At 36.9% G+C, this 22,938-nt stretch overlaps 3 protein-coding genes across 6 annotated transcripts; 1 reads left to right on the top strand and 2 right to left on the bottom strand.

The window, feature by feature from the left end:
- Positions 1–7,624: 7,624 nt before the first annotated feature.
- On the top strand, positions 7,625–13,818 carry LOC109210286. 2 transcript variants are annotated; one of them, XR_002065518.1, is made up of 7 exons: positions 7,625–8,613; positions 9,492–9,925; positions 11,388–11,446; positions 11,576–11,704; positions 11,880–12,015; positions 12,610–12,782; positions 13,227–13,293. XR_002065518.1 is itself a non-coding variant. In XM_019373688.1 (6 exons), exons 1-6 carry the CDS (start codon positions 8,349–8,351, stop codon positions 13,575–13,577), a joined length of 1,374 nt encoding a protein of 457 aa, XP_019229233.1. In that variant the 5' UTR covers positions 7,629–8,348; the 3' UTR covers positions 13,578–13,818. The 2 variants fall into 2 exon arrangements, 1 of the variants encoding a protein (XP_019229233.1); XM_019373688.1 differs by lacking the exon at positions 12,610–12,782 and having other exon boundaries at positions 7,629–8,613; positions 13,227–13,818.
- A 484-nt stretch (positions 13,819–14,302) lies between these two features.
- Positions 14,303–19,214, bottom strand: LOC109210285 (pentatricopeptide repeat-containing protein At3g61360). 3 transcript variants are annotated; one of them, XM_019373684.1, is made up of 5 exons: positions 17,309–19,214; positions 17,075–17,113; positions 16,697–16,990; positions 15,004–15,665; positions 14,303–14,705 (listed from the first exon to the last, which is right to left on the bottom strand). In XM_019373684.1, the coding sequence occupies exons 1-2, from the start codon at positions 18,850–18,852 to the stop codon at positions 17,101–17,103; spliced, it is 1,557 nt and encodes a 518-aa protein (XP_019229229.1). In that variant the 5' UTR covers positions 18,853–19,214; the 3' UTR covers positions 14,303–14,705; positions 15,004–15,665; positions 16,697–16,990; positions 17,075–17,100. The 3 variants fall into 3 exon arrangements, with proteins under 3 accessions (XP_019229229.1, XP_019229231.1, XP_019229232.1); XM_019373686.1 differs by having other exon boundaries at positions 15,476–15,665; XM_019373687.1 differs by lacking the exon at positions 14,303–14,705 and having other exon boundaries at positions 15,261–15,665; positions 17,201–19,214.
- LOC109210279 (THO complex subunit 4C-like) lies at positions 14,541–16,888 on the bottom strand. Its single transcript, XM_019373677.1, has 4 exons — positions 16,697–16,888; positions 15,528–15,665; positions 15,200–15,274; positions 14,541–14,684 (listed from the first exon to the last, which is right to left on the bottom strand). Exons 1-4 carry the CDS (start codon positions 16,886–16,888, stop codon positions 14,541–14,543), a joined length of 549 nt encoding a protein of 182 aa, XP_019229222.1.
- Positions 19,215–22,938: the final 3,724 nt, after the last annotated feature.

The following is a 22,938-nucleotide window of genomic DNA, read 5'->3' as shown; positions in this document are numbered from 1 at the left end:
ACAGGTTGGAATTAGGGATGATTAAGATCACCTAAAAGGTCCAGTTCAGAATGCACAATGAAAAAAAAATGATGAAAATGAAAAAAAAATTTTTTTTGGTTAGGAGTTCTTAATTCAATGTAAATATCTAGACTAATTCTTACTCAGTCTCATACTTGATTAGTATACTCCTGTGACATGTGTTTATATGAATCCTTAATCTCTTACAAAGTTTTTCTATTCTGACATTTGAGGCATGATCAAGGGAAGTTTTACTTGAAGAACATGGTTCATCAGTATATGCTCATAAGAAAGTTCAGGTATGTTTCTATACTTTGCACAATTATAAAGATAAAATTATCAACCATGAGCAGAAGTCCTAATTACACCAAACTTTCATAAATTCTATCCGTTGAGCATTGAACCAATTTCATTATCCTAGGAGTCTAATTAAACGGGATTTTTTCCAAAAAACTAGCGTCACTCATTTATCTCTAAAGAGACCGGAACTCTAATTTGATTAGACTTCTTATTGACCTCTGAAAAAGCTGCCGTTACAGGCTTAATCATGATCCCTCTTTAAATACACTCCAAACCCTCTCTCATCACTCATAACCGTCATTTCACTTCTCTAATCCTTCTGATAAACCCTTTTCTTCTCCAAAAATCCCCAAAATATTTCCAGAAATTATTCGCCATGACTAATCCTCAAGACAATCCTGGAAGTCCCCCACCTATTTCCTCTAATACCTCATCATCAACACCTCCAGTTGAAAGTCCAAAACCCAGATTTCGCAGACAAAAGATGTTAGACAGAAAAACTGTAGCATCCGGCCCTCTCAGAAAAGCCTTGAACGAGAAATTAAAGGCTAGTCAAAGAAAAGAGGCTTCATCTGAAAAATCCCACTCAAGCTCTGAATCTGAAAAGTTCATCTCTGCTAGTGAAGGAGAAGAACCTGGGTCATCTGACAATGACAAGAATCAAGAAAACCCAAGAGAGGTAAACACATGTTATGTATTTTCTGATATAGCTGAGAAGGTAGATAATAGGTTTGTGCTTGTGGGTGCTGTGAAAAATGTTGAAGGGGCTGAGACTAGTAGGAGGAGAAAGAAAAAGAAAGGGGAGGTTCTTGCTATATGTGGTGGTGGAGAAGAAGGTGGCTTGAAGTCAGGGGGAAGCGGATCAGGAGAAGCTGCTGAGGGACTTGTTAAGATGAGTGAGCAACAAGAAGAACTTGGTTCTTCTATGGAGGAGACTTTAGCAGATATTCTAAAGAAAGTAGGGGCCATTTATGACCCAAAGAAGCGCAAGGCGTCTTCACAAAAGAACCCAGTTGCTGACAAACCATCAAAGAAAAGCAAAGTAACATCTCCCAAGACTGCTGCTACTTCTGTACCTAGGGGAAGAACTACAAGGAGTAAAGTAAGGCAAAGTGAAGCAGAACTACAGGAAGCATTAGAGAAGAGTAAGAAAAAGAAGAATGAAAAAGGAAAGGAAAAGGTAGTAGAAAGTTCTGAGGCTGCTGTAGAAGAGGAGGAGGAGATGGACCTGGTCCATCAAGAGAGAGGCACAACTGAAGAAGTGGTTCCCACTGTCAAACCAAAAAGAACCAAGACTCCTGCAAAGAAGTCTTCAAAGTCTGTGCCTGGTGAACTTTCTTTGGCTGAAAGAACAAGGTCTGCTGTAAAGGGAAAACAAGTGAAAATTACTGAGGAAGAAGAAAAGGAGGACTCTGAACAAGAGCAAGATCGCTTTGTTATTTTTAGCAGGAGGAAGATATTGAAGGGAAGGCTGCTGAAAGACCTGGAGGTGCCAGGCATGGTTAGGCTGGTAGATGCTTTAGCTGCACAGGGCTGGAAGGACATGGTCCTTCAGATGGATGAGAGCCTAGCCAGAAGAGAGTTGATTGAATTTATGGCGAATGGCTCTGTGGAAAATGGGCGAGTAACCAGTATAGTGAAAGGTGTGAAGGTGGAGTTTGATGCACCAGAGCTGGGCAGGATTCTAGACATCCCAAGTGAGGGCTATGATGATTACACTAGGCAAAGGTGGCCTTGTCTAGATGATCTGCCCATAGCACTCCAAATTACCAGGACTTCTGTGACACAAAGGATGCTGAAGAGGTGCCTGAAGCACGATTTGTTCAAAAGAGTGAAATGAAGCCAGAGCATAAAGTGCTCTTTGAGTTTGTGAACAAATGTCTGTTGCCTAGACAAGAGAGGAGGCACACTGCAAATTATATGGACCTGGTTCTCATGGAGTGTCTTGTGAGGGGTAAACAAATCAATTGGCCTGCTTTCATAGTCAAATTGCTGGACAGAGTCATAAATGGTTTAAAGGCTCATGCTACTCCTTATGGATTCATTTTGACAACTGTACTGGACAGGATGAACGTCCCTTTGAAGAAGTGGGAAAATGCCTCCAGTAAGGAGCACTTTGGAATCAAGACTCTCCAGGCCTGTGATTATCTGCTAAGTGTTGCCCCTATTGAACCTGGTTCATCCGTAAAAACTCCAGTGAATAGCAAAGTTAGAGCGTTGATGCAAGAATGTGGGACCAAAGATGCTGAGATTGCTAGGCTTCAGGCTCGAGTAGCTGAATTGGAAGAAGAAAGGAATGGGCTGAAGGCAGAACTTGCAAAAGAAAAGGAAAAGAGTGAAGGGATGCTACAAACAATGCTCAACCTACTCCAATCCCAACCCTCCAGTTCTTCTAAGCCTTAGCCATCTTTGTCCTAGTTCCGAACCATTTCAGTTACCCCCAGTGACCTAGATTAGGGATTTTTCTTGTTTTTGATCATGGTTGGTAGTTTTTGTTCTTTCTTTTTTTTTTGCTGACTGTACTGTAGAAGCAATGCCTTATCAATGACAATTTGCATTTCTCTTGTTTTGTGATGATTTTGCTCTTAATAGTTATTTTTGTCAAGTTGATTTTTGATTATCTAAAGCATGCTTTCACTTGCAGTTGCCCCAGTGGCCATGAGTAATGATTAATATTCTGGGATTCACATATTTATGCAACTTTTCGATGATGCCAAAAGGGGGAAGATNAATGATTAATATTCTGGGATTCACATATTTATGCAACTTTCGTATGATGCCAAAAGGGGAAAGATATTGTGCTTTAAAAGAAATTGTGTCTATTTTCTGAACAGTGATGTTTATGACCTAATTAAATCTGGCCCTTAATGATAAGTAAAAATTTTCGAGTGATGATATTTTAGCTGAGTTCCACAGGTTCTATAATCAGTAAAAGCACAGAGTTTGTCATCATCAAAAAGGGGGAATTTGTTGGCCCAAGATCAGTTGAAGTTTTGAAGAATGACAAACGAACTCAGTGAAGGACCAGGTTCATCTAAGGAGACACAGTTGTTATGGCCCATACACATGAGATGCACGTGAAGAAGATAAGTCCTTGAGATCAAGCAGCAATATCTTGATGAATATCTTCTGAACTGATCGAAAAGATTGCATATAGGATAAGGAGTTGAAGTCTCCTTATGAAAAGAGAATTACATCCGGATCAAGAATATGGATTAGGAGTTAGAGTTGTTCTTGGACTCGAATTGTTAAAGGATCCACAATTCGAGTTATTATTAAACTCTGATTACTAACTCTATAAATATAACGATTGTTCTCTTTTACAGGTGATTGCACATAAGCTGAAGTTAAACCAAATTGAGAGCAAAAGAGCTAGACGATTGTTGCAAGCAATTTGTGTGTGATACAAGTGTGCAAATCTGAAGCTACAAGAACTAAGTGTGAAGAACCAATTCCATTGTGTTTATTTAAGTCTAGTTCAATTGTAGTAGGTGTTTTAACATTGTACCTTTCCAGCTTTCTTAGAAGCAATTGTATTAGGTGCATTGAGTATTCAAGTTAGAGTTAACTTGAAAGTGTCGCAACAGTTGAGGCTGTGTGCTACACTAGGATTAGAGTTAATCCTTAGGTTTACAAAGAGTTTTGTAAATGCTGTTTTTGGCTCATTAAAGTTTAGTGGAAGTTTGGGAAAATCCTACTGAGTAGTAGGTCGTGGTTTTTTCACCTTTTGAGCCAGGCGTTTTCCACGTAAAAATCTCTGTGTTCTTTATTTCTGTATTTTAATTCCGCAAACAGTAGAAGTTAGAACACCTAGAAGAACCAGGTTCTTCTAGTGCGAAAATTAGGTACCACACAAATCACCCCCCTCTTGTGTGGTATTGACGTCTAAAACATCAGAAGCGGAAGGTCTCCGCATGTGCGAGTGCGCAGGAGCGAGGGTGGATCACAACAGCGGTCACGCAGGAGCGAAATTTGGTCCGCAAAAGCGGATTTTCCTGGCATGGAGAGAACCTCACTTGGGATAGAGTTTTCCGCAAGTGCGAAAGTTGCTGGGCAGTGGTGCTTTTAAATCGAGACTTAGCTCTCATTTCTCTCATTTTCTCTTGGGTTGGCCGAAGTTGAGGAGTTATTTTGAGGGGGTTTTCATCGAGCAACACAAGGTAAGTTATTCCCACTTATTGCAAGTTAAATATGCGAGTTATTTTTGGATTTAACATGAAAAATTCATGGAAATTGTGAGATTTTAAGAGGAAAACCTAGAATTGATAATTTTGGATTTTGACCATGATTTTGGAAATGGAATTGGTAATAAATTATATATTTGAGTTCGTGGTGTTATGGGTAAAGTTTATCTTCAAAATTTTTTTGAAACCCAGACACGTGGGCCGGAGGGTTGACTTTGTTGACTTTCGAGCGGAGTTGGGAAGTGTTATAAATTAATTAATTATGAGGTTGGGGTATATTTTTATTAGTTTTCATTATTGTTTGACTAGTTTCGGATCGAAGGGCCGTTGGTTGAGATGCTAGAGAGGTGTTGGAGGCGGTTATGGAACTTCAGAGCGAGGTAAGTCTCCTGTCTAACCTTGTGAGGGAGAATTTACCCGTAGGTATTATATTCTTATGTGTTACATGTTGTGGGAGCTACGCACATATGAGGTGACGAATGTCCGTGCGTATGCTAGAATTTCTGATTATGTCCGGATAGACTTAGGTTCACACCATGTTTTAACTGTACTACTTGAGTTGTCCTTGCCTATTAAATTCCTTTATTTTATGTTACGACTTGAGTCTAGACTTCCGTAGAATGATAGACTTGCTATTGTAGAGATTTTACGAGCTTCTCGATAATCCGCGGAATAATTTGTGCTTCCCTTATGGATTTTCTCCCGCGTTATGCATATTCATTTCAAAGTTTTTCCTTAAAAACTCACAACTGACACGTTTACTCGTGAATGGGGTCAAGGACCCGTTTAAGCTTCTTATTCTAATGGGATCGGGTCGTTCGCCTCGGCATGATTATGTACCACACTCTTATGAGAGCGGGTCGTTCGCCTCGGCAGTATAATAGATGCATATGTGGTTCGTGTCATTCGACCCTCGGCAGTGCACACATTATGATAGGATCGGGCCGTTCGCCGCGGCATTTTTATAAAATACTCTTGTGGATCGGGTCGTTCTCCTCGGCAGCGTCGTGCGTAATATTCGACAAGGGACCTGCGTATCCGTGTGTTTTCCTGATTTGAGTTGTGACGACCTATCTGGTGAGGTCCATTTTATATATACTCCAGTTGAGGAGGTAATTGCTAATTGAGAGCCTGAGTTTACCGTTCAGAGGAGGATTGTACCTCGTATTTATGTTGGTGTATACCGTTTATTTACTCTTCCTCATACTTGTTTACTTCTTATTGTACATGATTTATTGGATCACTAGTAAGTGTTGATGTCGACCCCTCGTCACTATTTCTCCAGGGTTAGGCTAGATCCTTACTGGGTACGCGTCGATTTACGTACTCATACTACACATCTGCACTTATTGTGCAGGTTTACATTTCTGATGGTCTTTTGGGTGCAGAGCCGCAGCTATTGCGGGGACTTTGCGATGAACTACATTCTATATTACGATCCGCGGCAGACAGAGTCTCCATCAGCGTTATTTATATTCTCCTGTCTAACTTGTATTCCAAATAGATGTTGTATTTTATTATATTTCCTAGTTGATGCTCATGCACTTGTGACACCGATTTTGGGGATTCCTACAGAATGTTCAGTAGGGTAGTTCACGTAATTATTATCATTTCGCCCTGAAATTTCCATTTTATACTATTTAATTAATGAGAATTGTAATTTCAAAGTAATAAAAATGAATAATTAAGTTGATCAATCACCATTGACTTGCCCGACAACAGCGTTAGACACGATCATGACCTATAATGGATTTTGGGTCGTGTCAACACATCCTTAATTGCTAGTAGAAGTTTGGCAACACAAGTAAGCTATTTTCCAGAAATCCAAAATGTGCCTAATAATTTGCTTGATTTCCTCCCCTTTTAGCTTTATTGGTATATAGGTGGAAACAGCTTAGACTTTCTTTCTCTTTTGACTTTCTTTTACGTGGAAAGGACTCCTCAAAATGAAGATTTGATACTTTTACTATAAATGTGGTTTTAGCACCCCGATTATAATTTGTGATTGACGCATCCATTTTTTGTCATGCTATTTGTATATTATATTCTTTTACAATTTTAAAATAAAAAAAAACCTTTTTAGATCTCTCATGTGTAAAAGACAGATCTCTTACGTGTAAAAATAAATTTCTCATATATAAAAAAATATATAGGTCATAAAACTAAAAATAAATTTGTGAAGAACCACAAAACGAATTGAGTTCATACGTGTGGTCTATCTCTATAAGAGCTAGAGGCCTTCTCCATCCCTTCACTAGTTGCTACGCCCCTAACTAAAATAACTAAAAGAAAAGTATTTTGTCTTCTTGAAATTTGGTAATGGTCAAATATGCTACTCGAGAAACTCAAGATAGGACTTCAAAAATTGACATTAGTTGCGGGTGGTAACGTTGCATACAAAGATATTCAAATTGTTGGAAGATACATTTACAACTTTTTTATAGAGGGGAAAGAGTTTAGTCATTTCGTCGAACAGCACACGCGCATTTGGCCTTTCCCCACTCAATAATTTCAATGCTTCCCCGCAGCCCCTAAGCCATTGAACCAAAAGCCAATTCAAAGGAAATAAAAAAACAGTTCGGTACACAAAATATCTTGTATTCATGCAGGATGTAGGGAAGGGTTACATCCCAAAGGGTGTATTGTACCCTGATCAGTGACGGAGCCAGAATTTTTTTAAGGGTGTCAAAATATATAAAAGTAAACATATCAGGAAATTAAGGGGAGTCAATACATAGTATATATACACATAATTTATTTATTTTACCTACCTATACGGTGTATTTTTTCCTCGAAGGGGTGTCATTTGACACCCTACCTATAAGGTGGCTCCACTATTGACCCTGATGCAAGCATTAGTTACTGCTTCAATGGTTCAAACCCATGACCTATTAGGTCACACGATAACAACTTTGTCGTTACTCTAATTCGAAGGAAATGCTAACTATTATATGTGTTAGCAACAAAATAATCCAGATAACTCCTGAAATTAAAAGTGCACGTGACTCGAACACCATAATTATTATAAAAAAAAAAAAAACTAACATGAATACATAATAAAAATAATCATGTACTAGTACAAAGAATAATTCAAATACACATTCCATGATTCCATTAAAGCACAAAAAAGAGTAACACAACATACTTACTTAGACCTTAAGCCAAGCATCATAATAGAATCAAATGAATCCCCTCTGTATTCAAACTTGAAAAATAAATTAATCCTAAAATCATAACATTTCTTGTAAATCCTAGCAAACCCATGTGACATTTCCACATAGACACCCCAACAACACATTTTTTCACATACCCATGTATATAAAATTACAGATTTTCAGTTATATTCTTCATTTTCCTAGTTTTATTCAATCTTGAAAAAAAAAAAAAAATCCTAAACCCATCTCATATTCTTGTAGATCCTCACAACCCCACTTGAAATTTCCACTTACAAACCCCAAAAACACAATCTTTGACACACCCATATAAAAGAAATTACAGATTTTTAATAGCTCTATACTCGATTTTCATTTTCCCCAGTTTTATGCAATTTTGAAACAAGCAAAAGATCCTAAACCCCATCAATTTCTTGTAAATGCTGGCAACCCCACTTTAAATTTCCACCTAAAAACACAATCAGTTTTATGCATTTTCATAGTTCTTGATTTTTAATTTTCCCAGTTTTGGTTGTGAGAATTTAAGCTTATTCTTGTAAATTCTCACAGCCCCATTGAAATTTCCACTTACAAACCTCAAAGACACAATCTACCACACACACACACACACACATTAAAAAGTGCAGATTTTTAGCAGCTCTTGATTTCCATTTTCCCCAGTTTTGGTTATTGTGGGGAGTTTAGATAATAAATGTCAGTTAGTTGCGGAGTAGAATGTGTTGTAGTGTTAGGATGTATGCGTTGGGTATGGAAACGTTGTACTTACATAGGCAATGATGACAGTGCCACGTGGCAATCAGCAAACTATGAAGAATTTGAACCTGTTCCTCGTCTTTGCCGTACAATTCTTGCTGTCTATGAAGATGACCTTCACGACCCCAAATTTCCACCTGAAGGAGGCTATAGGCTAAACCCCGATTGGGCTGTGAAGAAAGTTGCATATCAAGAAACACTTGGTAAGTAAAATTTTCACATTGCTGAAATTGTTTCTTAGGACAATGTCTAGTACGACATAAGCTCCACGAGAATGTAGGGTAGGAGCTAGGTTACGACAAGGGGTTCAATTGAATCTCCTTCATTGGAAAATGATACTGCGAAAATAGGGCAAAAATGTTAAGAAAGTTGCATATCAAGATACACTTGGTAAATTTTCACATTGTTGAAATAGTTTTTTAGGATAATGCCTAGCACGACTTAAGCTCCAGGCAGAGCTAGACTTTAGCTTACGAGTTCGGCTGAACCCACTAGTTTTGGTCCAAGTCTTGTTTATGTCTCAAGAAATTCATTGAATATGTACAAATTATTAGTTTAGAATCAATAGCTTAAAAGGACTAGAATCCAGAACCCGCAAGCTTCAAATGATGGCTCCGCCTTTGGCTCCATGTGCATTCAGGGTAGGATCTAGGTTATAACAGGGGGTTCAATTGAATCCCCTTTGTTGGAAAATGGTATTGTGCAAATAGGACAAAAACGTAATTTTGCAGAGTGTCAAACGGGTTTCTTAGAACATTGCCTAGCACGACTCAAGCTCCACGCACATGCAGGGGAGGAGCTAGGTTATGATAAGCGGTTCAATTGAATCTCCTACGCCGGGAATGATAATGTGCAAATAGGGCAAAAACTTAAAGGAAAAATTTTGAAAAATTAGTTTAGGTAGCAGATTCAAATCACGTGTGGTGTGATATTCTAGTATATTTTGAATCCCCTTATGTGCATTTATGGCTGCGATAGTGCGTCCATGTGCTCATAAACAATTTTATTGTTTTCTTTTTCCTTTATTTCCAACAATAATTTCATTTTAATATAATTTTTCTCTCTTTATTTTTTCCAACAGGTAATGCTCCACCTTATTTGATTTACCTTGATCATGAACACCATGAAATTGTTGTAGCCATAAGGGGTTTAAATTTGGTGAAAGAAAGTGATTATAAAGTTTTGATGGATAATAAGCTCGGGAAGCAGATGTTTGATGGTGGGTATGTGCATCATGGTTTGTTGAAGGCAGCAATTTGGATGTTGAATAAGGAGTCTGAGACTTTGAAAAGGCTTTGGGTTGAGAATGGGAAGAGTTACAAGTTGATATTTGCTGGTCATTCTTTGGGTTCTGGAGTTGCATCATTGTTGACTATAATTGTGGCGAATCATGGGGATAGATTAGGGGGTATTCCAAGGAGTTTAATAAGCTGCTATGCTGTTGCTCCTGCTCGGTGTATGTCACTCAACTTAGCTGTTAAGTATGCTGATGTTATACGCTCAGTAGTTTTGCAGGTGAGTGGGTTTAGTAGTCATTGATTTGGCTACTCTAATTTGGCACTATCATACTTTAGCAACATATTCTGAAAAATGTTACTAGTTGTTTAATATTCTGTACATTAGTAGCTGACTAGCTTGTGATTGAAAAAGTTGGGCGTGGTGTTTAGTGTGATTTAGACTGAAATGATTGTTTAGTTTGTTGATTTAGCTAATAATTTTGGGCGGGAGATTGTAGGACGCTAGAGGAAAAGAGCCAAATCTGAGGCTGATTACATAATATGTCCTTAAATATAGGAACAGGTTGAATTTTTTTGAATATTTGAATTTTTTTCCGATCAACTTGGGATGAGTGAATGGTGAAAATGCCTTGGGAATGTTTTGATTATCATTTTATAGTGCAGATTTATGTGGTCTCTTGTTTATAGTTGCTGTCTCTGTGTCAAGATTCATTGGCATGTATATATAGTACTTGAAAAAGACATCATCAAGAATTTGGGATACTCGCATATGTAAGAACCAATCTAGCTTCTCAATTATTGCTGATACTTTGTTTTCACTTGATGTTTTAGGAGACATTTGCATTAGCCTATGGCAGTTTTAGTTCTTCTATAGTAAACCAAATTAATGCAGATTAAAGGTTGCACCATAAGTTTATGACGGATATATTACAGGTACCATGACTCGGAAGGTAGTTCGAACTGCCCTGTCAGACTATTAGAGACTTCCAAGTGGTCAGTTTTTTGTCGAATTAGCTTAGAGTTCCTCTTGTACCGCAAAGTAGCTCCGTGAATTCATCCCGTGTAACTCTTATCTTGTTCTGATCAATTGCTTATACACAGTGGTAGTTTTCTCTTGCAACTCATATCTTTAAGGTAATACAGAATAAGAATTAGATCTAGAATGTTAGATTGTCGATAGTGAGGGGGGAATTGAAGCCACTAGAGTGGGAGAACGGGAGTTTGTATGTGCCCTTAAGGTCTTTGGTGTGGTTCAAGCTCTTATTTGAGTGGATCAGAACAGCTGTTGGTTAAAATTCATACTAAGAAAAAATGATTAAACAAAACGGTATGTATAGCAAGTGAAATGCTTGGCCTACTCACTGATAAGAATTGGAACAGTGTCGGCTCTTTACATTGGTGGATCTAACCACTATTGATATCATGCTCACTCTTTTCTGTCAGCTACTGGTATTTGAGATTTAAATAATGGGCCAGTCAAACTTCTGGGATATTGCCATAAAATGCTTAACGACAACAATGTTTGTGCTGTTTTTATTCTGAAATTTATAGAATTTTGATGAGATTCCAACTTGAGGATTTCTTTTCCTTCTATGATCGCCAAACTAAATTGTAAAGTCGCACCCTAAAAGCCATGAGTACAATAAACTAGGTGTTGACTTATTCCTCATGATAATCTGAACTTCACGAAACAATCATGTTCTCTGAAAACATATCTATACTGGCTTCTTCTTCCTCAGGATGACTTCTTACCACGAACACCCACCCCACTGGAAGATATATTCACATCCGTCTTCTGGTTAGTTCAGTTTTCCTACATTCTCTGGGTACAGAACAAAAGCCCTTGAGTTTTCGAAATTCCCTTTCTTTTTCTTTGGAGAAATTGTTATAAGTATCTTCTTAAACCGAGCGTTAATGCTTTCAACAGTTTACCCTGCTTGTTATTTATGGTATGCTTGAGAGATACCTTCATACCTGAAGGTAGGAAGCTCAGAGATCCGAGAAGATTATATGCGCCTGGCCGAATGTATCACATCGTTGAGAGAAAATTTTGCAGGTAAATCACATTCAAATAGTAATACTACTATTCCACTGTACTATCAGGGTTTTGCAAATTTGTGTTGATTTTGTACAGGCCTTTACGCTAAGTCCCTCAGAAAACACATTGTTCCTTATAGTCGCTCAGAAAGAAGATTTTACTTGTTTTCTTAATCACATTTATTGCTTGACAGATGTGGGAGATTCCCTCCAGATGTTAGAACAGCCATCCCAGTTGATGGAAGATTTGAACATATTGTGCTGTCATGCAATGCAACATCTGATCATGGAATTATTTGGATACAAAGAGAATCAGAAAAGGCATTAGCGGTAAGTACTTTCAGAATATTTTGTCATTTGAAAATAAGAGCTGTAGTCCATCATTGGTGATATCATTTGCAACAAACATGTGTGTTAAATGTACCTTGATCGCCTGAAGATTTTCAAATAGACAAGTCTAACTTTAGGCCTTTCTTCAACAACAACAACATACTCATTGTAATCTCACAGGTGGTGTCTAGGGAGGGTAGTGTTTACGCAGACCTTACCCAGTTACCCCTAACTTGTGAAGTTAGAGAGGCTGATTCCGGACCCTCGGCTCAATGAAAGCATAATCACAACAGTTATGAAATGTTAGGCCTTTCTTCGCGGATAAGAAAAGAAGGGAGTTGTGCCTTTTTGCCTTTCGATTTTCATGGCCAATGAAAAACTGCCTGTTTTTTGGGGCTAATATCATTTTTCCCATGGCCAATGAAAAACTGCCTGTTTTTTCTAAATTCACATAGTTCAACTGTGTGCCAGCTGTCTGGTATTCGGTGCATTGCTTTATCTTCATTCTCTTGGTATTAGTTCCAGAATTTCATTCTTTGAAAGTTTCTTGCGTTTCAAGTTTGATGTCTAGAAAAGCATTCTACTCCAATACAGGCCATAGCGGAAAAGCATTCTACTCCAATACAGGCCATAGCGGGAAAGCATTCTACTACAATAATCAGCTTAGTTTCCATGAAAATGTTTCATTCCCGAAGATCCTGAAGTAGCAGAATACTGAGACATGACCCTTAATAGGAGGGTATGGAGGTTGAGAATTAGGGTAGAAGGTTAGTGGTTAAATAGGTGTGTCTCATTTTCATGCCGGTAGCATTAGTATTAGTCTCGTATTTTCGTTTCTCCTTATCCGCATATTTCTTTTACTACATGTTGTTTCTTTCGCTTCGATTAATCTATCACCTTATCACCTTTGTTTCTTGTTGTTACTACTTATTGTTTCTGCTTCTTTTTCATTTTTTCTGAGCCGGGGGTGTATCGTAAACAGCCCCTCTACCTTCGTAAGGTAGGGGTAAGGTACGCCTAAGGTCTGTGTACGCTCCTCCCTCCCAGACCCCACTTTGTGGGATTACACTGGGTTTGTCGTTGTTGTAGTTGAAGTAGCAGAATAGTGTGTTATACCCTGCTATGTTTCTGCATGCTAGAAAGTCAGTCGTCATTTACTTGAATATATTTGTTGAAGGAAATATTTTTCCTGAATAAGCGCTTCCCTGCAGAGGCTCAAGGAGGTTAGTGGTGAGACCACGACTACCCCACCACCAGTGCAGAAAATTGAAAGGCAGCACACACTAGAAAAAGAACACAAGAAGGCACTAAAAAGAGCTGTCACTTTAAATATTCCACATGCCGTGCCAGCAGATGCAGAGGAGGAACCCTCAGTGCATGTGCATAAAGAGGAAGAATCCACGACAGAGGCAGCTTCTCTCATAGAAGGTGAAGACGCTTCCACAAGCACAGGTCATTCCACTGATGCAAGAACTAACTGGAATGAAGTAGTTGAAAAGCTTTTTACGAAAGATGAAACGGGAAACTTGAGATTGAAGAAAGAAGCAAGTGGTACTGAATAACAACTCCCTTTGAAGATGCTTTCTCTATTCTTTCCTTTTTCTTCAAAATTTTATGATGCTTGAAGAAAAGTAGTATTAGTCATGTTTCCGCAATTCTATGTTCAATTCTTTGTACACATTAGTCCTGTACATTTTTCATTTGTAAACACCATCTGAAATATAATGTACAATCTAAAGCCCCGGAGAGGGGAATAGAAACAAAAGCATAAAGAAATGATGATTGGTTGTAGTTGCATTTATATTTTGTTTTGTTTTGTATGTGAAGCCAAGGATTTATCGGAAACAGCCTCTCTATCTCTATGAGGTAGGGGTAAGGTCTGTGTACACACTACCCTCCCCAGACCCTTATGGGATCAAAATTGGGTTTGTTGTTGTTGTTTGTTTTGTATGTGAAATGCCTGAGTTAGCTAAACAAACTACCATGATTCTAGTTTTGCCTCTTTCTTTATGCATTCGTGCACTTTAATAGAAAAAGGTAGCAATTCTTTTTCCATAAATTTCTTAGTGGTTACTGGTAATACAACATTCGATACTAGAATAAATTCAGAAAGAAATGGTAGTCTTCCTTTTTAGCTTTCTTTTTTGACTGTCTAACATTATACAAAAAGAGTTGGTACCTGTATCAACAACGTACAGACATCTAAAATTGGAAGATATGTATCAAGAATCCATCAACAGAGTAACAATAGCCAATCGGAAACAATGTATAATAAAATGGAATGGTGTTAAATGAGGCACAAGCTTTTTGGAAAACTGATTGGCCAGACACATAAACCACTCTAGTTTCCATTCATTGATAGGCATTAAAAGGGTTCATCAAACAATCCCTTCATCAATACAATCACAAAGGCTAAGAATCTCTAGTATTACAACTGGAAAAGATCAGTTGGTGATGGGATCTAAAAAGAAAGTAGCCCTGAGCGGCTCTTCTAGTTAAAAGTCACAAGTTTAGCAGTTTCACCATTAAGTCTGCATGGCTTCAGCACTGGCATGGTAGCTATCCAGCTCCTTGTCAAGTTCCTCAGCTGACTTCTTAGCACCCTTGTTGCTTGCCCTACCACTGCTACCTTGACCTGACCTCGACCACGACCGTGCCCAGGTGCATTTCTAAAACCACCACGGCCACCCCTTGACCGTACAGCAAAAGGGAATCCAGGTTAAGCACATGCAACCATGTAAAACATGCTAAACATCTACCATATTTATACATGTAATTGGCTTTTAGTTTTACTTGGTAGTGCAAAAGATAGGCATATACTATTTTAGTATATTTCTTTTTTTTGTTTGGGGGGTGGGGTGGGGGGGAGGGGGGGGGGGTAGAAGAAGAATTTATTATTTATCTCGATTAGTCACTAAAGCCTTTATTCTTTTTATTTTCTAAGAAAGTCATCAAAAGAATATATAACTGTCCTCATCAGAAATTTACCTAGAATCCCAAGACTAGTAACGGATGTAGCACCGCTTCTTCCATGAGCTGGGCCACTCGGCGTACATTTGGTAACAGAAAGAATAAACATTTCACAAAACATTTGGTAACAAAAATACAAGACAGCCTATATCGGGAAATTAGAGCTTCAAGCATAGAACGCCTAAACAAGCAAACAAAATCTAAACAAGCAAACAAATAACTTCCCAGAGCTATCAACAAAGGAAAACAGAGATTGAAATAGATGCCAATCCATCTTCAGAACTCTAGCCTGAAATAGAGCAATTCAACTGGAGCAGACTCTAGAATCTATTAGGCACAATTCCGACCATAATACATCCACTGCATGTGACTTGGTCAAGACAAAAAGCATACAGAAAGTATATAAGAGCACAGTGAGCATTCGAACATACACAGATGAAACAAACAAAATTCTCAGTCAAAGAAAGAGATGGTTAATTGATTGACATACGCTATGACAACAGTCCTCTGATTCGCTCCTCCAACAGTCCAACTATATTTACACGAGCTGACAAAGGAACTTCTGGGTTGGAACCAGCTATTTCAATCTTCATAGGCTCTCCATCCAACTTCACATTGTTATATCTTTTAAGTGCTTGGAATGCATCACTTCTTCTGGCAAAAACCACCTCAGCAGCGCCCTAAAAATTAAGATAAGATCAACTTTACAATTAAGGACAAATCTAAAACCATACAGACTAGCATCATGAATTCCAACAATGTTGAGTTTAAAACTTTAAATATTGAAAATAAATCTGCTAAACTCATAAGCCGAAGACCAAAGCAACAAACACAGATACCTGAATGTATGCAACTAAACCGACTAGTGACATGTGCTTCTAGATGCTAGACTTAAATATCCCTTCTTCCTTTTCTGTGTTGAAACCGAGAAAGGATAAAATTTTGATATGACAATATTATAACAAGAAAAAAAGCTTTAAAATTAATATCAACACATATCTTAAACGGTAGAAAGCAGCACTTTCTCGTAAAACAATAGCAGGCACTTATCAGCCATTTTCGACAGCCCAACTTTGCCAAAACTGCTTGCAACTACGTCCATAATCTATTGACGGCCTTTGAAACACCTTCAAACTCTATTATTAACTAAGATTTAATTATGCTATGTAAGTTAATCAGAGAATACATTTTCTTGGGTCTTCAAGTTTCTTGATTTCAATTTGTAGATGTGATTTCATACCGTACTTACAAGTTAAAAGCTAAGAACATGGCAACTTCAAAAGATGGCAAAGTCAATTGGCTGTGTGGAGGATGCACTGTAGCCAAATCTTTTATTACTTAGACGGGTAAATTTGTAAATGGAAGGGCCAAAGTAAGAAAGACACTTACATTAAACAACAGTTTACATCACCAGCAAATTTGTTAGAAAACAGCAAATTTGAGTCGTTAAATGAAAAGAAAAAGACCCTCAAGGATTCAGTATATGTTTGACGATTAGCCTAATACGTCTACGCCAGGATTTCATTATCATTATGCTCACATTCTGGATTCATATCTAACAAGTGACATGAGACTACCCATCCTTAGAAGTCAACAAATAGTTTCCAAAACCAGCTGATGACGGAAAAAAAGAACAGTGCAGATAACTGATAGTGTCATCACACTGATTGCAAGGTAAATCAGGAAGGGATAACAGAAATAAGAAAATTACCTTTAGTCTTAGATCCCTCCCAGTTGCCTGTGATGGGACCTTAGCGTGCTTGGCACGTACATAAAAAGCCAATATTCCTTCCATGACAATTAGCCAACTTCCACAGGTTGTGCTACTAGGCGGCACTGCCAAAATGTTGCTTTCTACAGCGATATGCATCTCATGTAGCACTGCAATCAATACTCCTTCCATGACAACTAGCCAACTTTCAGGGGTTGTACTTTTAGTTTTAGACGGCACCGCCAAAATTTTACTTTCTAACAGTTATATGCATCCTATGTAGCACTGCAGTGGCTGCATAAAGTGTCCCATATGAAGGTAAGTTATCAAAGTAACTTCTATAGATCCACAAAATAAGGACTAAACCGAATAACAAACCTGTAAGAAGTGCGATCACCTCTTTTCTAGGAAAAACTCCTATCAAGGAAATTGAGAAAGAGAAGAACTATCAGCAATCTAAGATCTTATAACTCAACAGAAAGAATAGATCAGAGTGCCGGCCACCTTAATGTGATCAAAAGATACATGTGCCAAGAGAGAATTGAAACAAAAGCGCTGCAACACCTCAGCTCTACGTAGAATCAAGTAAATCAAGAAAGTAGCCTTATTCACCTTACTTCTAGATCTGCACCTAGGCTGTGCCCAATTGTTTGTCCATAAGGAGGCAATATCATTTCTAACCTCTTTGTCATTTCGTACAGCTTATGTAACTTTTCCTCCTCCCCTAGCAGTAAGAGAGACCTCTTCAGCATCTGAAACACTAGCTCACTCATGTGCCTACCCCTCTTCAACATTTCCTCAGAGCACTCAAATGCTTCTTCAACTCTCCCACGGGAACACAATCCGGTGACCAAAATTTCCAGAGAATGGCAGTGTGGACAGTGCCCTTTATCCATCAGGTAATTCCATAAACTCAAGCCCAGATCAAGTCTGCGGTTCTCACAGAAGAATTTCATCAGGGTCACAACAGTACGTGCCTTGGGCAAGAAATTTTCGTCGATCATCTTTTCATAAAGATCAATGACACCACCAACATCTTTTGATCTTATCAATCCCCAGAACATAGTGTGGTAAGTTAAATGGTCAAGCTCAATATTTTTCTCCTCCATCTCATCCATTAAGACTGCTGCAGATTTAACATCCCTGGATTTGATAAGAGAACTCAGAAGGGCATTATAGGCCCCAGTATCTGGTTGCAAATTTCTCTTGAAAATTTCATTGAAAAGTTCTTTTGCTTTAGTTATATTACGAGCAATTCCTGCTCCATGAATCAAAGTTGTTATCGTTTGTACTGTGGGCAAGCAATTTACTCTCTCCATTTCTTCAAATAGTTTCAAAGCATCACCAAGATGACCTTTTTTGCAGTAAGCGTCGATTCTTATACCGTACGTTACATTATTAGGCTTAAACCCTCTTTTAACCATCTCATGGTAAAATAACTCTACTGCAGTAATATCCCCTGATTCCTTGAATCCCAAAAGCAAAATATTCATTGTCTTTGTATCAGGTGGAAACCTTGAGTGGAGTTTGTTGAAAATTGAACGAGCTTCTTTCATCTGCCTCTGCGTGCAAAATGCTCGAAGAAGAATATTGAACTCTTCGGTGCCAAATTTCTTTGCGGGGAATAAATGCTTCTCCATCTTATCAAATGCTTCAAGGGCATCTTCATAGGATTGATGTTTTGCTATTCTTGACAGCACGATGCTCAATGACTTAAGAGTGAGCAAGGACGGGTGTAGCTGTTGAATTTTCTTCATTAGTTCCCAAACTTTATCAAAATAACGCATTCTTGCTAGTATGTGAAGTGTCTTCTCAAATGCATCTGAGGTTGGACTATATTCAGTGTGGCGGAGGCAGAACTCAAAAAATTCATACGCTTTAAGTCCATTGGCATGTGCTGCAAATAGGCGACCGAGGACATTTTCAACAAACGTGGCAGACAAAACACTCGGAGAGATATGAAGTTTAAGTGTTGGTTGCAATGGCTGAACAGGAAAAGGGTGGTCATTGATGATTCTAGCAATTGTTTCAATGTCATCTTTTGTTTCTGAAACTGAATGTAGCCAACTACTTGACCAAAAGTGATCCTTTAGCTGTCCAACAACTCGAAAAACTTGACCTAATTTATTTATTCGTTTAGAAAGCACAACCACCATTTCAAGTAACAAATCAAAGTTCTGCGCTTCAATCAATACGAGAAAGCTAACAAACACGCCTTATCCTATCTGGATGAGCTGACAGTTGCTTAATACAAAGAGTAAATAGCACAAGCTATATACACATAATACAAACAGATCAACAAGCAAACTTACAAATCGAAAATCAAATAAAACACAAGGTTATTGAATAACGGTAAAACATGAACTTTCTGCAGTTTCAATAATAATCACCATAAAAGGAGAAAAATCACTAAATTTTTACCGAAATCTGTTGATATGCACAAAGAACGAGCAAATGTGCGATTTTATGAAGAGACTATTAGGGCGTTTGAGAGAAGGGAATTCGAAGGCCTTTGTCTAAAGAAATAATTACAAGAAAATACACATGCACTTCACACCATAATAAAAAATGACCCATGTTTTTAAATTTTACCCCACCTAACCTACATTGTACATATTTTGAAAGCATTTGCAAATTCAAAATATATGTTTTTACAACAATTGCTTCTAAAAGCTATGAAGTTAATTCTTTGTTCTCACAACTATTGCTTTCACTCTCTCTTCTTCTCACATCTTTTACATATGCTTCAAAGGACCGTGTATTTTCTGTTTCTCCTCTTGTGCCACCTGCTTGCAATGAAAGAAAATTGAAGAGTAGAAGTCCACCATTGAAGATCATTCAAAGCTTTGCTTTTGAAAATGGGTTGTTTTGAATTTGTTTGTTGTTTGGATTGGGTATTGTTCCAATTGATTGAAAATATCAAAAGGAGTACAAAATTAAATTTGAAGTGATTTGGAGTAGATTTGAGCAAGATTTGAATTAAATTTCAGAAAAGACGCAAGAAAGAAGACGAAGTCAGTTTTTTGTATAATTATGTATAATCTTGTATAATATTGTATATGAGTGTAGAAACACACCTTATACACTGTTATACACTTTTATACACCTTTATACAAGCGTCTGTAGACCACGATTTTCAGTTGCAATTCTTATTCAAAACCAATCTAAATCTCCATTAAATGACTTCAAATTTTATATACAACCTCCTTATACTATTTCTAACAAGTCTAAATAACACCCACTCCAAATTTCTCATAAAATCAAATTCGAAATTTAAACCCACATATTTAAGCTTGTTAAAAATCTAATTTTCACCACCCAAGTGAAGTTGGTTTGTTGAATTAATATTTGAGTCACAACTACTGATTCGAAAAGTAATTTAAAAGCTTGAGGAATCTTTTTTAAAAATTAAATAGTAATTTTGAAAACCTATTGGAGTTGGATGTTGAATCTTAGCCTATTATTTATGGGCTAGTTGGTTGTAAATTGAAATATGGGCTATAAAATTGAAAAGTATGGAGCCCAGTTGTTCTAATGTGAAATTTTCCCTTGTTTAAAAGGAACGTCATGAGTAAGTCGCAATCTCCAAACTCGATTTTGCAAGATCGCAATCTAAATAAGTCGTAACATTCTGAGTCGAAAAACACTTAATGTTATTTATAAGTCGCAATTGTTATAAAATATAATTACAGTGGATGTCCATAACCACCAAACTATTCTTCTCCATTATCTTCATAACTCTCACTACTCTAATATTTATGGAGTTATGGTTGTAACTCCCATACCTCCCCGAGATCTTCCACCATGATGTCAAATGCTTAATGGCATATTTATGGAATTCTTTTGGTATAACTCTATGTAGTACTATAAATAGAGGACGAGAAGTCATTTTTTAACACACTTGAAATACTTGAAAGAAATAAAAAGCTCTCATCTCTTGCCCTCTACATTCTTGTCTATTTTCTTGTTTCATATTATTACTTTGAGCTGAGTTTCTTAACACACTATCAGCACGACTTCTAACCAACTTAGGATATGTTCCTCAATTGAGGGATTTTCACGAAGAATAAAGCATGGCCAGGTCTTGATAAGTCTTTCCACGAAGGCTTAGTGGTATTCAACAATTAGTGACGCCAACACGGTACAAATGTTCTTCGGTAAGAGTTAGGTATGTAACCAATTTATTTTACTTTGATTTGGCAAATGGGAATGATTTTGTAATGAACCAAACGTATGAATTATCTCTTTACTGGTTTTACTAAAATTGGCTTTGGCTATAAGTATTTTATATGTGATTGATTTAAAATTGATATACTCACATTTGGTAAGAGGAAAAAGGCGTCTGATTCCACTAGTCTTATGTTAGTTTGCATTTGAATTTTACTAACTTTTACACTAGTTGGCTTGAACAAGTGTGTTAGACTCATTCATTATTTGTCTCATTTTTCTTGTAGGTAATGAAATGTTAATGCATGATATATATAATACTATGTCTAAACTATATGTTTTGATATATTTATATATAGTATATTAGTATATGAGTATGTACTGGATTGAAAATTTTATTTTTTATATTTCTTATCATTTTCAATTCACTTATTTTTAATGATAATTTTACTATGTCGAATTTATCAAAATTTAAATTTATGGCTATGTAAAATTATGTTCTATTTTCGAAGTGAATGAGACAAGTTATGACAAATATTATACGGTGGGTTCAAGTCCCAATGCACCATGAGGGTAAGACATCAGATTTTGAGTCATGATGCTCCATGATGGTAAGAGTTGGGTTCGAATCCCAACTCATTTTGGCCTAACATGCCTTTATATGGGTAAGGCATTGGGTTTGAGTCTCAATGCACCATATTGATGATATAATGATGACTAAAGAAAAATAGTATATTTTTCATGAAATGTCCCACTTGATTTGCTCCATTCTTGAAGTGAATGTGATACCGGTGCATAATAAGTTTAAATGAAGACAAGTGGTTGTTCAATGAAAGTGCGTGTACCAAAGACCAAAATAATAATGGTCATCATTATGGTAATTGTAAAAAGGAGAAAAATAAGGTTTCTCAAAATAGTCCTTCAAAAGGTGAAGGAAATATTTACCATCAAATTGGTATGGAAAATTTATAAAGCACGCCGTGATAATTATACTCCATTCTTTGAAGAGAATGTGACTTGTGATAAGCATTGAGAATGTAGATTCATTCCCGAAGGTGAATGTAACAATATGTGATAAAAGTAATGGATAAAGACGTGCAATGCATGATTGGATACACACCGCAACTCACCTCTAAGGGAGGTTTGAGAGAAAGAAAGATAATGAATATTACAATGTGGTTACATGAATATGTCATTGGTCGCGTACATGTGGTACGCCAAAAATATTTTGACATGCCTTATAAAATGTTATTAAAGGCAAAATTAAAGCAAGAAATGATTTTGTTTATGATGATTTTGACCATGACAATTATTATGATATGATTTTCCCATGACAATTATTATGATATGATTTTCTCCGTGAAGGAGACATTCACCATATGGATTGTGTGACAAAAGATCTTGTAGTACAAAATCAATTAAGAGCTCCGGAAGAGCTAATTTGTTACTACCAGATGAATGAAATTGTTCATGACATTGATATTGTAGTAAGTCTCAAAAGAAACTTTTTGAATTTTAAATGTATTAGCCAAAATGGTTGGCATATTGAGACTATAAATGAAAGGAAGATTGAATATCTTCATATTACTATAATCATACCGGGTACATATGAAAGATTACCCGATTTTTCTTCTATTTGTATTGCACATGTATAAGCATGATGATGGAATCACATGCCACAAGTAAACTAGAGGTTTACTGAAACAAAGATTAGTTGCCATGACCGGTTGGCCATCCCGGTTCAATTATGATGCGAAAATTACTTGAGAATTCACATTAGCATATGTTGATACCCAATTTTTCCTCATATATTTTTATATACATATACATACATATATATATATATATATATATATATATATATATATATATATATATATATATATATATATATATACACACACACACACTTTCAAAATAGCATATATACAGTTATTTCTTCTCTTTTTATTTATAAAATTTCCAATAATTATCCTTCAAATTATTTTTGTGGTGATTTAGTCATCTAAATTCTTTATGCCAAAATAGTGTTTAAACATTTTCAGTGCATTTTTTGTAATTATATTTATATTTTT

This window comes from Nicotiana attenuata, unplaced genomic scaffold (genome assembly GCF_001879085.1).
Source record: "Nicotiana attenuata strain UT unplaced genomic scaffold, NIATTr2, whole genome shotgun sequence".
Lineage (NCBI taxonomy): Eukaryota > Viridiplantae > Streptophyta > Magnoliopsida > Solanales > Solanaceae > Nicotiana > Nicotiana attenuata.
The sequence above is the reverse complement of the archived record's forward strand: the minus strand, read 5'-3'. Positions and strand labels throughout refer to the sequence as shown.